Consider the following 16,027-nt stretch of genomic DNA (forward strand, 5'->3'; position numbering starts at 1 on the left):
CCCAGCAATCGTACAATTACAGAGCGCACCAGTCCGCACTTTATGACCTACAGACAGTAAACCAGACACAAATAGAAGGAGCACACACTGATGCATGTGATGTCCCAGGTAATGGGGTCCAGGTATAATCTGCAATTAGCAATCTATGTACAGTCATATGAAAAAGTTTGGGCACCCCTATTAATGTTAACCTTTTTTCTTTATAACAATTTGGGTTTTTGCTATTTCAGTTTCATATATCTAATGACTGATGGACTGAGTAATATTTCTGGATTGAAATGAGGTTTATTGTACTAACAGAAAATGTGCAATCCACATTTAAACAAAATTTGACCGGTGCAAAAGTATGGGCACCTCAACATAAAAGTGCCATTAATATTTTGTAGATCCTCCTTTTGCAAAAATCCCAGCCTCTAGTGGCTTCCTGTAGCTGTTAATGAGTTCCTGGATCCTGGATGAAGGTAGATTTGACCATTCCTGTTTACAAAACAATTCCAGTTCAGTTAAGTTTGATGGTCGCCGAGCATGGACAGCTGCTTCACATCATCCCACAGATGTTCAATGATATTCAGGTCTGGGGACTGGGATGGCCGTTCCAGAACATTGTAATTGTTCCTCTGCATGACTGCCTGAGTAGATTTGGAGCGGTGTTTTGGATCATTGTCTTGCTGAAATATCCATCCCCTGCGTAACTTCAACTTCGTCACTGATTCTTGCACATTATTGTCAAGAATCTGCTGATACTGAGTTGAATCCATGCGACCCTCAACTTTAACAAGATTCCCGGTGTCGGCATTGGCCACACAGCCCCAAAGCATGATGGAACCTCCACCAAATTTTACTGTGGGTAGCAAGTGCTTTTCTTGGAATGCCGTGGTTTTTTGCCTTCATGCATAACGCCTTTTTGTATGACCAAAAAACTCAATCTTTGTTTCATCAGTCCACAGGACCTTCTTCCAAAATGTAACTGGCTTGTCCAAATGTGCTTTTGCATACCTCAGGTGACTCTGTTTGTGGCGTGCTTGCAGAAACGGCTTCTTTCGCATCACTCTCCCATACAGCTTCTCCTTGTGCAACGTGCGCTGTATTGTTGGCCGATGCACAGTGACACCATCTGCAGCAAGATGATGCTGCAGGTCTTTGGAGGTGGTCTGTGGATTGTCCTTGACTGTTCTCCCCATTCTTCTTCTCTGCTTTTCTGATATTTTTCTTGGCCTGCCACTTCTGGGCGTAACAAGAACTGTACCTGTGTTCTTCCATTTCCTTACTATGTTCCTCACAGTGGAAACTGACAGCTTAAATCTCTGAGACAACTTTTTGTACCTTCCCCTGAACAACTATGTGGAATAATCTTTGTTTTCAGATCATTTGAGAGTTGTTTTGAGGAGCCCATGATGCCACTCTTCATAGGAGATTCAAATAGGAGAACAACTTGCAAGTGGCCACTTTAAATACCTTTTCTCATGATTGGATACACCTGCCTATGAAGTTCAAAGCTCAATGAGGTTACAAAACCAATTTAGTGCTTCAGTAAGTCAGTAAAAAGTAGTAAGGAGTTTTCAAATCAAGAAATTGATAAGGGTGCCCATACTTTTGCACCTGTCAAATTTAGTTTAAATACGGATTGCACATTTTCTGTTAGTGCTATAAATCTCATTTCAATCCAGAAATATTACTCAGTCCATCAGTTATTAGATATATGAAACTGAAATAGCAAAAACCCAAATTTTTATAAAGAAAAAAGGTTAACATTAATAGGGGTGCCCAAACGTTTTCATATGACTGTATAGAGGTCATATATACATCACAAACTTATGATTCCCAACCTGTCAAGAAAGATTGGTAGAAGTATACAAATAATAATAATAATAATAATAATAAAGTTTATTATATAGTGCCAACATATTCCGCAGCACTTTACAATCTGGTGGGGGGTTGTATAGACCAATACAAAACAAAATAGTACATAATTCAACAGCTACAGTAGGAATGAGGGCCCTGCTCGAAAGCTTACAATCTATGGGATACAAATACAAGAGAGCCTAGAAGTAACCCTCCTGGAGAGACGACATAACCAGAGATACCGACCACAGAATGGTGACTATCCACCTTAAGTGTTTCGCCTTTGCTTCTTCAGGGGGTCAATATTATCTGTCACATATGGTGGTAATCTTGATGTGATAACAGACTCTTAGGTTTGGGGGGGACACGGGTGCTTGTTCTTTATCTCCAAGGGATGGCCAAGCTGATGTCACACAGCAACTTTTAGAATACAGAAGGTTTGTGTCCAGTGTCCAACGTATTCAGGACTGGTTTTACTACATGACGACACTACATGAGTCTCATTGTCCTGCACTCATATCTGCTGTAGACTTTGGCGTTAGAGAAGATATCCAGGGTTTCTCCTCACTGCTTCTTCAGTTGGGAGTTGTTACTGACAAGTTTTCCATCATTCGCTTGTCAGTAATCATTGGAGATAGGCGCCAGCTATGTGCGAAACTTGGCCGACACATGAGCGGCTCCTCTAACCCCCAGACTCCTTCCAATCCAAAAAACTGTATTTATTGTGTCAAGGGAGGAATTTAGGTAAAGACTGCTAATGGAGTCTTCGTTTGGGATATCCAGAGACGGTGCCGTATTAGCTGTATATGAGTGCCGATATATCAATATATCAGACAATGAATACATGAGACATGTTCTCCTTGAGCCAGCATTATTAACTGAACTCGTGTATTGCAAGACACCCAATTATACAGTTTGCATCTCTAACCTTGAAGCTAAACAGGGAGTACTTTTACTTCTTAATTTCTCACAGCGCAGTTTGTTTCTTGTACATTCTTTCTGTGTGAACATTACTGATAACACTTTTGCAGTTTCACATTCTGGCTTCATTATCTTTGGTTAACTCCTTCATGACTTATACAACTTAGAATTATATTATGGGTCTATGCGATGGCTACGTAGACAGACAGATAATTATGCAACTACATCTACATTTTGATTATTTATATACACAGATATTCTTATTACGTTTGAACTAACAAGCTATAGCTCAGGCGACCTCCACAACTGCACAAGAGAAGATGACCCCTTGATATTTTCTTGACTATGTCCTCGATGTCCGCACGGAATGCCACCTCTCTTGGGATTTCAGCATCACTTTCTTTCTTCCTCTCCAGGTCTCGGCAGTATAAGATCCTCGTCATTTAGGTTCACTCAATAATAAAATAAAAGTGTCCTTCTGATGTTCAAACATACAATGGCTGAGCAGATCTTAGGCCTCACACTGGAGATCGTCTACCTGCTGACCGGAGAGGTGACATTACTTCTATGCAGCTTCATCCGTCCGGACAGTCACAGTCCGAGCACCGACCTCGATGGATGGACCGGACGCCGGTTCCTTGAAACAGTCATCATCCTTGTAGACCTATATGAGGCGGATGAGCTCAGATCAAATAGGAAAGGGTTCTTTACAGTTAGAGCAGTCAGACTGTAGAATGCCGACCACAAGAGGTAGTGATGGCAGACACTATAACGATGGATTTCCCCGATACACAACATTGTCAGTTATAAATGATTTAGTGACAAAAGATATAACTGGTGGAGGAAGGTGAACCAGATGGAGCAGGGGCTTTTTTTCATCCTATGTAAAAAGGTCAGGAGACTTGTGGCCGCTGCGGACATTGCTGTCAGTACTCGGACTGTGAATGTCAGACGTGTGGAGTCGGCTTTATATGATATCGATAAGATATTGCTGCAGCGATGATGAGTGATATTTATCCGTGCGTCTCCATCCGCAGGACTATACAATAGTGAAGAAATCTGCCGAGTGTGAGCCCGAAAATCCCCCTCCATCACTGATCCAACCTGGAGACAACGAGCAGAAGATCGTAGAGATCATCAATAAGATCCTGCGGGTGCTGACCGGAGAGGTGAGCGCTGCCGGGGATGCCGGGCGGTATATAATGTGTCTGGGGGATGACGGGGCGGTATATAATGTGTCTGGGGGATGACGGGGCGGTATATAATGTGTCTGGGGGATGCCGGGGCGGTATATAATGTGTCTGGGGGATGACGGGGCGGTATATAATGTGTCTGGGGGATGACGGGGCGGTATGTAATGTGTCTGGGGGATGACTGGGCGGTATATAATGTGTCTGGGTGATGACGGGGCGGTATATAATGTGTCTGGGGGATGCCGGGGCGGTATATAATGTGTCTGGGGGATGACGGGGCGGTATATAATGTGTCTGGGGGATGACTGGGCGGTATATAATGTGTCTGGGTGATGACGGGGCGGTATATAATGTGTCTGGGGGATGCCGGGGCGGTATATAATGTGTCTGGGGGATGACGGGGCGGTATATAATGTGTCTGGGGGATGCCGGGGCGGTATATAATGTGTCTGGGGGATGACGGGGCGGTATATAATGTGTCTGGGGGATGCCGGGGCGGTATATAATGTGTCTGGGGGATGACGGGGCGGTATATAATGTGTCTGGGGGATGACGGGGCGGTATATAATGTGTCTGGGGGATGACGGGGCGGTATATAATGTGTCTGGGGGATGACGGGGCGGTGTATAATGTGTCTGGGGGATGACGGGGCGGTGTATAATGTGTCTGGGTTATGATGGGTTGTCTCTGTCAGGTCCCTGTAAGGTGTGAGGACGTCACCGTCTATCTCTCCGTGGAGGAGTGGGAGTATATGGAGGGACACAAGGACCAGTACAAGGTCGCCCTGATGGCGGAGCACCGGCCCCGCACACCATCGGGTAATGGGAGTTTCTACATACCTGTACAGTTGGGCCGTTTCGGAGATCTTCTATAACCAATGTGTGCCGCTGCTGGGTCTGTGTTTTTCTTCTAGATGCTTCCAGTAGAAGTATGACACCGGAGAATTGCCAGAGTCCTCTTGATGATTCCCTCTTGGACCATGCTGACGATACCGAGGTAGAAAACTTACAACGTAAAGACGTCACTATACAATTCTGTATCTCATCTGGTGCAACTTTTTTTAGATCGATGAACCGATTATTGTCAAAGTGGAAGAGGTGGAGGGAGACGAGGAGTATTATGGAGGGGATAATTCCTGTAAGGAGGAGGAAATCGCCACCCCTGTCAGCACCGGTGAGTAATAACCACCCAGTATTGAGGAGTCATACACTCTCCACCCGCGGCCAGTCCCTGCATCACTGCCCATACTCACACCGTGTTCATCCAGCCTTAGGGTACCTTCACACTTGCGTTAATTACCTTCCGTCACAATCCGCCCTTTTGGAAAACAGTGGAATCCGTTAACAGATTCCGTTGTTTCCCATAGACTTGTATGGATGACAGATTGTGCCAAAAGTACCTGCGTTTCTTCCGCTGGTCGACGCTGCGTTGCTTCCGCCGGGCGGAAAGAACGCAACATGTAACGTTTTTTGAGCAGCGGAATCCTTAGGATTTCACTGCGCATGCTCTCTCTGGCTACCTGCACACGTAACCAGGGTACACATCGGGTTACTAAGCCAAGCGCTTTGCTTAATAACCCGATATTTACCCTGGCTACTTGTGCAAGGAGCCAGCGCTAAGCGGTTTACGCTGGTTACCAAGGTAAATATCGGGTAACCAAGCAAAGTGCTTTTGCTTAGTTACCCGATATTTACCCTGGCTACGTGTGCAGGGAGCCCAACACTTCCTGCTCGGCTCCGCCCCTTCCCGCACTCCACTCCGCATGTGTACACACACACACACACACACACACACACACACACGTCCCCAGCCATGCAGTCCCCGCAGCACTGACGTCCTCAGCCATGTCCCTGCTCGACTCCAACCACCCCGCACACATTCTCGGCGGTCGAACGATCAGCTGATCACCCGGCGACCGGCTGCTGTGAGCGATCAGCTGATCACCCGGCGACTGGCTGCTGTGAGCGATCAGCTGATCACCCGGCGGCCGGCTGCTGTGAGCGATCAGCTGATCACCCGGCGGCCGGCTGCTGTGAGCGATCAGCTGATCACCCGGCGGCCGGCTGCTGTGAGCGATCAGCTGATCACCCGGCGACTGGCTGCTGTGAGCGATCAGCTGATCACCCGGCGGCCGGCTGCTGTGAGCGATCAGCTGATCACCCGGCGGCCGGCTGCTGTGAGCGGTCAGCTGATCACCCGGCGGCCGGCTGCTGTGAGCGGTCAGCTGATCACCCGGCGGCCGGCTGCTGTGAGCGGTCAGCTGATCGTTCACAATAGTCTGCTGCTGGTGACACTGTAAAAAAAAAAAAAAACCCGGATTCCGTTGTTTTGTACGATCCATTGCATCTGTCACACAACGCCGTTCAACGCAAGTGTGAAACTAGCCTTAGGCTGCTGTCACACTGCGTTCCTCTCCCCGGTCAGTGGTCCCATCTGGGTTACCGACCGACCTCCCCCCCCCCCCCCACCCCCACCCCCCCACGAAAACAAATGGGCTTCGGACGCATGCGCCGACAGGGTCACTGACTATAATAGTGCAAATGGAGTCACCGTGTGCAATGTCATACACCATTTTCGGGAGTATACGTTTACTGGAGGTGGACACGCAGATGCAGTCTACTTTGTTTGGGCGCACGCCTCCAATAGGCGTGTATTTCCGAAAATGGTGCAAGACAGCGCACACGGTGACTCCATCTGCACCATTCTAGTCTATGGCCCGGTCAGCACATACGTCCGAAACACGCTTTGCAGGGAGTTTAGACGGAAGCCCCAACAGGACCACTAAACTGGGAGAGAAACGCAGTGTGAAAGCGGCCTTACTTATTCTCATCATTTTAAGTGCTTGTAAGCAAGCAACTTTTACAATTTGTTACATTAAAATATAATTTTAATGCTCACTGCTTATCTAATTGATGGTCAAAAATGTGCAGCGCTTGCAAGCTCTTTTCATTGAAGCTTGTAAGCGCTGGCGAAATCGCAGGAGCTCACTTTTGGCTCCCAATCCAGTAGCTCCACTTCCTTCCATGCTGCAACAGAAATCGCACCGATATTGCCAGTGGCACAAAATATCGCTGGTCCAAATGATCAATCATCAGGAGAACACTTTTATAGTGAAATAATTTGGGTTTAGTGCAGAGATCCAGATGTTGTCAGTAATAATGATAAAATAACGCCAGGATATGAAGCAGGCTCCTGAAATTTCCCTTACAAGATCTGGTTCACATGTTGCATTTTATTTACAAACTTTTTTTTTTTTTTTTTTTGTGCAAGAAAAAAATGCAGTGTTTTTACAATAACGGCAAAATTAATGCGATTTCTAAAAAAAATAAATTGAAAAATCTGCATATAAATTATTACAACATTTTACTGCAGTTTTTTCACCACTGAGAGAAAAAGAAACCGCAACAAAAAATGTTCATAGTTTCAACATTTCTATCAACCACGGTACATATTTTGCAGTTAGTCAGGTTTCCACCTATATCTTTACGGGTTTGCCAACCTGAGACTGAGTCCTTTCTCGGAATTCCGATGTAACCTATTGGGAGAAGTATTGAATAGACCCCATAGATTTGCTATAGACATACTGTAGGGTTCTGGCCTAACTTAGCGCCCCACTGCAACTCACATGTTGGTTAGTTACCAAGTCTACACCCCAAACTTGGGAGATGTAGATGCTGGTGTCACACCCCGGTGTTGAGAATTGTGACTAAAGTAGCACTTCAGCTCAAATTTGAAGGTGATCTGTATTATGGTATAACAGATATCTAAGGTGGCAAACGCCGGGGACGGCTCTGTTTAAAATAGGGGGGTATATGTAATGACCAGAAAAGCCACTACATATACAGAATGTGTATTCTGTATTCTCTATGTGATTATAGTTGTGACACCTATTTTCCACTTTCGGAGGAGGTAAATTATTTAGTGTTGCGCTGCCCTCTACTGCCTTGGTTTGGTATTGCAATTTGTTTTGCAATTGATTTGAAAGCAAGGAAGTGCCTGTTGGGGGCGGAGCTTGAGGAGGCAGTTGAAAGAAAAACCGACCCTTCCTTTTCTATCACTGTATTTATTAAAATAAAAATGTGAACATAGTTTAAGTGTGTGACACAGGCATAACTGTGCTTTCAAATGGAAGTAATATATTTTTATTTTTATTCCCAACAGACGACCTATTGAGCAACCCTCTCCCCGCATTTTCGAATGACGTAGAATACTATAGCATCCGAAATATTTTTGGAGAACGCTTTAGTGCCTCAAATCTTCCCTTAGCCATCCACAACAGAGATCTCCCTTCTGATCCTGCAAGTCGTGAAGGACCTTCATCCGATCTATCACACGTTGATAAACCATTTCCGTGCTTTGACATGCTAGACCACAGAAATGAGAGCCAATTTACATGCTTAGAATGTGGGAAATGTTTCACGAACAAAGCCAATTTTCTCGAACACCAGAGAATCCACACGGGAGAGCGGCCATATTCATGTCTGGAATGTGGGAAAACTTTCACCTGGAAATCAAATCTTTGTGAGCATCTTAAAATTCACACAGATGAGAAGCCGTTTTTATGTCCAGTGTGCGGGAAATGTTTTAATCAGAAGGCAGGTATGGTCAGACACAAGAGAATTCACACAGAGGAGAGGCCATTCATCTGTTCAGTGTGTGGGAAGTGCTTTAGAATTAAACAACATCTTGTAGAACACGAGAGAGTTCACACTGGTGAGAAACCATTCTCTTGTTCAGAATGTGGGAAATGTTTTAGAATAAGAAACAACCTGTATGTACATAAGAGAGTTCACACAGGGGAGCGCCCTTTTAAATGTTCAGAATGTGAGAGATCTTTTACCCAGAGGTCCGAACTGACTACACATAGGAGAAGTCACACGGGGGAGAAACCATACGGATGCACGGAGTGTGGGAAGTGTTTTACTAGAAAGCGAAGTCTTGTTGAACATCAGAGAATCCATACGGGAGAGAGGCCGTATTCATGCACAGAATGCGGCAGACGCTTTAACCAGAAACAAGCTCTTGTCGTACATCAGAGAATTCACACAAAAGAGCGGCCGTACTCGTGTGCCGAATGTGGGAAAGGGTTTAACCAGAAACAAGCACTTATCGTACATCAGAGAAATCACACCGGGGAGAAGCCGTATTCATGCACAGAATGCGGGAAACGTTTTTTTCAATTACAGACTCTTCTTGTACATCAGAGAAATCACACTGGGGAGAAGCCGTTTTCATGCTTGGAATGTGGGAAATCTTTTGCAATTAAAACGAATCTTGATGAACATCAGAAGCTTCACTCAGAGGAAAAGCCATTTTCATGTTTGTTGTGTGGGAAATGTTTCCACCGGAAAGCCGATCTAATGAGACACCAGAGAATCCATTCTGGAGAGAAGCCATTTGCCTGTTCCATATGTACGAAGAGCTTTACAAATAAACAACATCTTGTGGAACATGAGAGGATTCACACCGGGGAGAAACCATTTTCATGTTCAATATGTGGGAAATGTTTTAGAATAAGAAACAATCTATATGTACATCAGAGAATTCACACGGGGGAGCGCCCATTTTCATGTCCAGAATGTGATAAATGTTTTACCCAGAGGTCAGATCTCATTGCACATAAGAGAATTCACACAGGAGAGAAACCATATGCGTGTCCAGATTGTGGGAAATGTTTTACACGGAAACGAAGTCTCGTTGAACACCAAAGAATTCACACTGGGGAGAAGCCGTATGAATGTACAGATTGTGGAAGATGCTTTAACCAGAGACAAGCTCTTGTCGTACATCGCAGAATTCACACAAAAGAGACGCCATATTCCTGTTCAGATTGCGGTAAACGGTTTAATCAAAAACACGCTCTCATCGTACACCAGAGAAGTCACACCGGGGAGAAGCCGTATTCCTGTGCTGAATGTGGGAAACGCTTTATACAACTACAAACGCTCATTGTACATCAGAGGAATCACACCGGGGAGAGGCCATTTTCGTGTGGAGAATGTGGAAAACGGTTCACCCAGAAACAGTCTCTGATCACCCATCAGAAAAACCACGCTGCCGGGAAGAAAAAGTAGACCCAGGTGGAAATGGCTCTGATTCACATTAGAGCAGAACTTTTTCTAAGTAGTTACATTTTTCATTGCAGAAGACATTTTTTGTCAGTTATTAAATGTTTTCACCCCCCTGTAGAGCCACCTCAGTAATAACATCTGCAGGGTTTGCCCTTCGGGGACACAGTATTTTCGATAAGGTGCAATTTAGAGGGAAGATCAGACCCGTCCTCCCCTGTTACAATGTATAATGGAGTGATAAGGACCAGGTTATCTTTGGCTTCATCACTTTAACACTTAGCCACATTTTGCAGTATCTTGACTTGCATCTCAAAGCCACACGAAATCGCCCAACCGGGGACCGATCACTGACTTTTTGGAGCCCTTCAAGTTTAGTGTTTCCAGTACCAGGGTCCTACCAGATCTTGTACCTATTCCAACCCTGACGCAGCCACATATATGTTGTTATAGTCGTATTTTCGACTATAGGGGTTGTTACATACTAGTTCAGTGGAATAAATCGGAGCATACATCTGTAGATTATATCATCATTGGGTCTTCCTAGCTGACCCCCGACAGGAGAAGGTAGGGGACAGAAAGAATGGATGCGTTGTGTCGTCTGTTTTATCAGGCTTTACAAAACCTAATAATTTTTGGACATTTGGATTCCAGATCAATACGAAGAGTATTTGTAGCTCTAGATGGTTTGGACTTTGCAGAGTTTTGTTTCTTGGAGTGATGATATCACTTTGATAGGGGAGGAAAAGGGGAGCACGTGGTTTCCACTACTTGTCACGGAGTTTAGCAACGGTCAATATTTGTCCAAATGTTTTTTACTGATTCTGTGGAGACCATGAGTGGCACGTGCGAGAGGAACCTGAATATGTAAGGGTGCATGGACACATTGGGGTGTAAGACTCAGGCCTCATTCAGGCGTCCACCTTCGATTTACATGTTCTGTTCATTCTTTTCACAGATAGAGCATGCGTCCATTATAGTCTATGGAGACATGTCCAGGTTTGATACTTCATGGATAAAAATGCACATTTAGGCCACGTTCAGTATTAGGTCAGTATTTTACATCAGTATTTGTAGCCAAAACCAGAAGTGATGAAATATGCGGAAATGGTTCCCGTGTTTCTATTAAACTATATTTTTCGGACTATAATACACACCTAAATTTAGCGTAAGAAAATAGGAAAAAGAGATTGAAGCAAAAATATTTGGTCAATAAGCACTTATGGGGGTGATGTCCCCCATCCTGGGACCCTTGCAGTTATATACCGTATGTCACACATCCTTATGTATAAGCCTACATCCTGGTATATATGGCCCTCACCCTAGTATATAAGTCTCCTATCCTGCTGTATATGTTCGACATCCTGATTATATATATATATATATATATATATATATATATATATACTGGTATTTATTCCCCATCCTGGTATATATGTCCTATCATGTGCCCATCCTGGTATTTATTCCCCATCCTGGTATATATGTCTTATCATGTGCCCATCCTGGTATTTATTCCCCATCCTGGTATATATGTCCTATCATGTGCCCATCCTGGTATTTATTCCCCATCCTGGTATATATGTCCTATCATGTGCCCATCCTGGTATTTATTCCCCATCCTGGTATATATGTCCTATCATGTGCCCATCCTGGTATTTATTCCCCATCCTGGTATATATGTCCTATCATGTGCCCATCCTGGTGTACATGTCCCCCATCCTTGTAGATATGGTCCTCATCATGGGCCCATCCTGGTGTATATGCCTTCCATCATGACACACACATAAAAAATAAGCCATGCTACTCGCCTTCCCTCTATTCCCCAGTTGTGTGACATCCTCTTCTCATACCAGTAACTAACTTCGGCTTGTAAGTGACGGCAGTGCATGACGTCCCTGCTGTGGGTCCCAGTCACAGGCGTGCCGAGTGCAGGAGCTGTGTCACCCCTGCAGGAAGCCAGCGGCGGCAAGAGCAGTGAATATTAATTTTCCCTTTAAAAGGGAGATGAATATTCTCTGCTCCCCTGTGCTCATAATCTCACCCACCTCTCAGCACAGAGGTCAGAGATAGAGAAAATCTGCACCGTCATTTACTATCTCTGACCTCTGTGCTGAGAGATGGGCGTTGGGGAGCAGAGAATATTCATCTCCCTTTAATGTGGAAATGAATATTCACTGTTCCTGCCTCCTGTGCCCTCGCTTCAACGCTGCCTCCCCCATAATGAGCCAGGTGCATTTGGACTATAAGCAGAACCCCCATTTTCTTCCCAAATTTTTTGGGAAAACAGTTTTTGTAGTCCGAAAAATCCAGTACTTTTCCTCGCAGTGTTCCAGTCCTGATTTTGGCTTACAAATACTCAAGTATAATATCGATCAAATGAACATGGCCCCAAGGTTCATGAAAACTCGACCAGCACACTGACCGTATCCCAGTTGCATCCAGGTACATTTATTACTGACTTTTTGGGACAACCCGATCAGGTTTGTTTTTTTTTTTGCGTGCAAGAAAAATAGATAAAAAACCTATGGTGAAAACTGACACTGAGCAATGTCTGTTCAAGCGCTCCATCTCTTTGTTTTTTTCCACATGTCCACGTGCTGGGAGTCATTTATTTTTTTTCTCAGTGCTTTGGGGCCCGTAGACTTGAATGGATCTAGTCACACATTCGTGAATATCATGGATCCAAGTGTGCGACTCGGAGGCTGAGTATTACCTGAAAACAGAAGTGGACCTGACCAGAGTCTCACACTTGGATCTGTGATTTTGATGAATAATAATAGATCTATTCAAGTCTACGGGCCCCAAAATACTAAAAAAAAAAAAATCACAGCACACGGACATTTCACATGGATTGATGTTTTGGCTGCATTGTGGCACGCGGACGTCCTATTGACGTTCTGGCTGCATTGTGGCACGCGGACATTCTATTGACGCTCTGGCTGCATTGTGGCACGCGGACATTCTATTGACGTTCTGGCTGCATTGTGGACGTTCTAGCTGCATTGTGGCACGCGGACATTCTATTGACGTTCTGGCTGCATTGTGGCACGCGTATGTTCTATTGATGCTCTGGTTGCATTGTGGCACGCGGACATTCTATTGACGTTCTCGCAGCATTGTGACACACGGACATTCTAGTGACGTTTTCGCAGCATCGTGGCACGCGGACATTCTATTGACGTTCTGGCAGCATTGTGGACGTTCTAGCTGCATTGTGGCACGCGGACATTCTATTGACGTTCTGGCTGCATTGTGGCACGCGTATGTTCTATTGATGCTCTGGTTGCATTGTGGCACGCGGACATTCTATTGACGTTCTCGCAGCATTGTGACACACGGACATTCTAGTGACGTTTTCGCAGCATCGTGGCACGCGGACATTCTATTGACGTTCTGGCTGCATTGTGGACGTTCTAGCTGCATTGTGGCACGCGGACATTCTATTGACGTTCTGGCTGCATTGTGGCACGCGTATGTTCTATTGATGCTCTGGTTGCATTGTGGCACGCGGACATTCTATTGACGTTCTCGCAGCATTGTGACACACGGACATTCTAGTGACGTTTTCGCAGCATCGTGGCACGCGGACATTCTATTGACGTTCTGGCAGCATTGTGGCAGGTGGACATTCTATTGACGTTCTCGCAGCATTGTGACACACGGACATTTTATTGACATTCTCGCAGCATTGTGGCACGCGGACATTCTATTGACGTTCTGGCAGCATTGTGGCAGGCGGACATTCTATTGTCGTATTGGCAGCATTGTAGCACGCGGACATTTCACACGGATTGACGTTCTGGCTGCATTGTGGCACGTGGACATTCTATTGACTTCTCGCAGCATTGTGGCACGCAGATATTCTATTGACGTTCTGGCTGCATTGTGGCACGCGGACATTTCACACGGATTGACGTTCTGGCTGCATTGTGGCACGCAGATATTCTATTGACGTTCTGGCTGCATTGTGGCACGCGGACATTTCACACGGATTGACGTTCTGGCTGCATTGTGGCACGCGGACATTTCACACGGATTGACGTTCTGGCTGCATTGTGGCACGCGGATATTCTATTGACGTTCTGGCTGCATTGTGGCACGCGGATATTCTATTGACGTTCTGGCTGCATTGTGGCACGCGGATATTCTATTGACGTTCTGGCTGCATTGTGGCACGCGGACATTCTATTTACGTTCTGGCTGTATTAAGACAATGGGAATCTGCTGAATCCGGATTCAAATCTAAATGTTTCTGATTTCTCAAAAGATCTGTTGTTGTTTAGTGATACATTTGAAGAAAACAGGATCTTCCAGGGATCTTTTTTATTTTCTTATTTGGGATCAAACACCTCTGGCAGAGGCGTCTAATATGACCCCTGAGATAAAAATGTAGAATGTGAGGCGTTGCGAGCCGAAGAGCTGTAGATTTAACCCTTGTGTTACAGGGGAAATTCCTTATTTATGATTTGATTATATAGATTTATTTTTTTATATGACACAGGTTAGGCTTTTGGTTTCTACTTTCCTGCTAAAAAAAACACAAACAAACACAAAAAACGCAAGATGACTCTGTTACTGTAGGAAAGACGGAGGCACTGGTTTATGCCTACAAAGGAGAAAGTCTCAAATCCACGTGTCCGACTCTTCATTCAGCAAATGTGTCCTGTCCTCCTGATCCCGGTACGACATAAATCTCACACACTGTGATAATGTGAATACGGCCTGAAGTCAGTGGAAAACTTTTCTAAAAAAACACTGGGGGGTAGAAGTAGTATAGGACAGCGGGGGCGGCTTTCCTCGCCTTTTCTTACTCTGCCAACTTCATGAACATCTCACTTTGAAGGCTCAGAAAAGTTGAACGTTATCTGAAGCCATAACCACCGAAGCCTCCCGTACATGAGGCCGGACTGTGTTTTTGCTTTATTATTCTTGTACTTTTTGCCCCTAATTTTGGTTATTTTATAAAAAGTAGTAGACATGGTAATAAATTAACATTTCTTCAAAAAAAAAAAAAAAGTGCCTGCTTCTTAATTACCGGAATTGTCTCCTTGTTATTGGTACTTTTTAAAGTTTCAAATTTTTATGGTTATTTTAGAAAAACTACAACAATGTGACCGTATGTGAAAAAAAAATAAAAATACATCTATTTATATATAAATAGATGTAAGTGACCCACCGAATAATTGATGAGAAAGTAGTGTAAAATAATTAATGGGTACTGAACTTTGATGTGGTCGCCAATCAGCTGAGAAGATTTTAGAAGAAACATAACGGTAAGGTTCATGCAGAGCTGTGTGTATCCAGTACATGTTCTATTCTGTGATTTTCACGGATAAAACATTCTGCTCACATGGCAGTAATCTTTTTGAAAACTGTGTCCTAAAAAACAAACAAAAGACTTGTTTTTTTTATTGGAGTCATGGATCAAATATACCCTTAGAAGTCTGTGGGTTCGTGAAAATCAGATGGCAGCAGTGCGCTGTCCGTCATTAACATTATAATATATATATATGTGTACATATAATATTAGCTGTACTACCCGCCTTCTCCCGGGTTAATAACTGTTGTTAACAAAATAGAATGTATTAACATTCCCGGGATAGAATGTATTAACGCCCGGGATAGTAACTGTCTCTCTGTTTCTCTCCCATTCTCTGTCTGTCTCCCCCTCTGTATATATCTCTCTCTCTCTCTCTATCTCTTTGTCTGTCTCTTTCCCTGTCTGTCTCTGACTGTCTCTGTCTCTTTCTCCGTCTGTCTCAATCTCTGTCCCTGTCTATCTATCTCTGTCACTTTCCCTGTCTGTCTCTTTCCCTCTCTTTCCCTGTCTGTCTCTTTCCCTCTTTCCCTGTCTGTCTCTTTCCCTGTGTCTGTCTTTGTCTGTCTCTTTCCCTGTCCCTGTCTGTTTCCCTTTGTCTTTGTCTGTCTCTTAACCTGTCTCTCTCTTTCTCTTTCCCTGTCAGTCTGTCTCTTACCCTGTCTATGTCTGCCTCTTACCCT

The 16,027-nt window shown here is 44.5% G+C and overlaps 1 protein-coding gene across 1 annotated transcript in view; it reads left to right on the forward strand.

Annotated features, from left to right (window-relative positions):
- LOC142251730 (uncharacterized) overlaps positions 1-15,021 on the forward strand; it is a 56,256-nt gene extending 41,235 nt beyond the window's left edge. Inside the window, exons 10-14 of the mRNA XM_075324786.1 lie at positions 3,801-3,932; positions 4,651-4,774; positions 4,870-4,952; positions 5,021-5,129; positions 8,118-15,021. Of these exons, the coding sequence (XP_075180901.1) occupies positions 3,801-3,932; positions 4,651-4,774; positions 4,870-4,952; positions 5,021-5,129; positions 8,118-10,030 (2,361 nt within the window). The 3' untranslated portion in view covers positions 10,031-15,021. The remainder of the gene's footprint in view (positions 1-3,800; positions 3,933-4,650; positions 4,775-4,869; positions 4,953-5,020; positions 5,130-8,117) is intronic.
- The last annotated feature ends 1,006 nt before the right edge of the window (positions 15,022-16,027 follow it).

Source organism: Anomaloglossus baeobatrachus, chromosome 9, assembly GCF_048569485.1.
Source record: "Anomaloglossus baeobatrachus isolate aAnoBae1 chromosome 9, aAnoBae1.hap1, whole genome shotgun sequence".
Lineage (NCBI taxonomy): Eukaryota > Metazoa > Chordata > Amphibia > Anura > Aromobatidae > Anomaloglossus > Anomaloglossus baeobatrachus.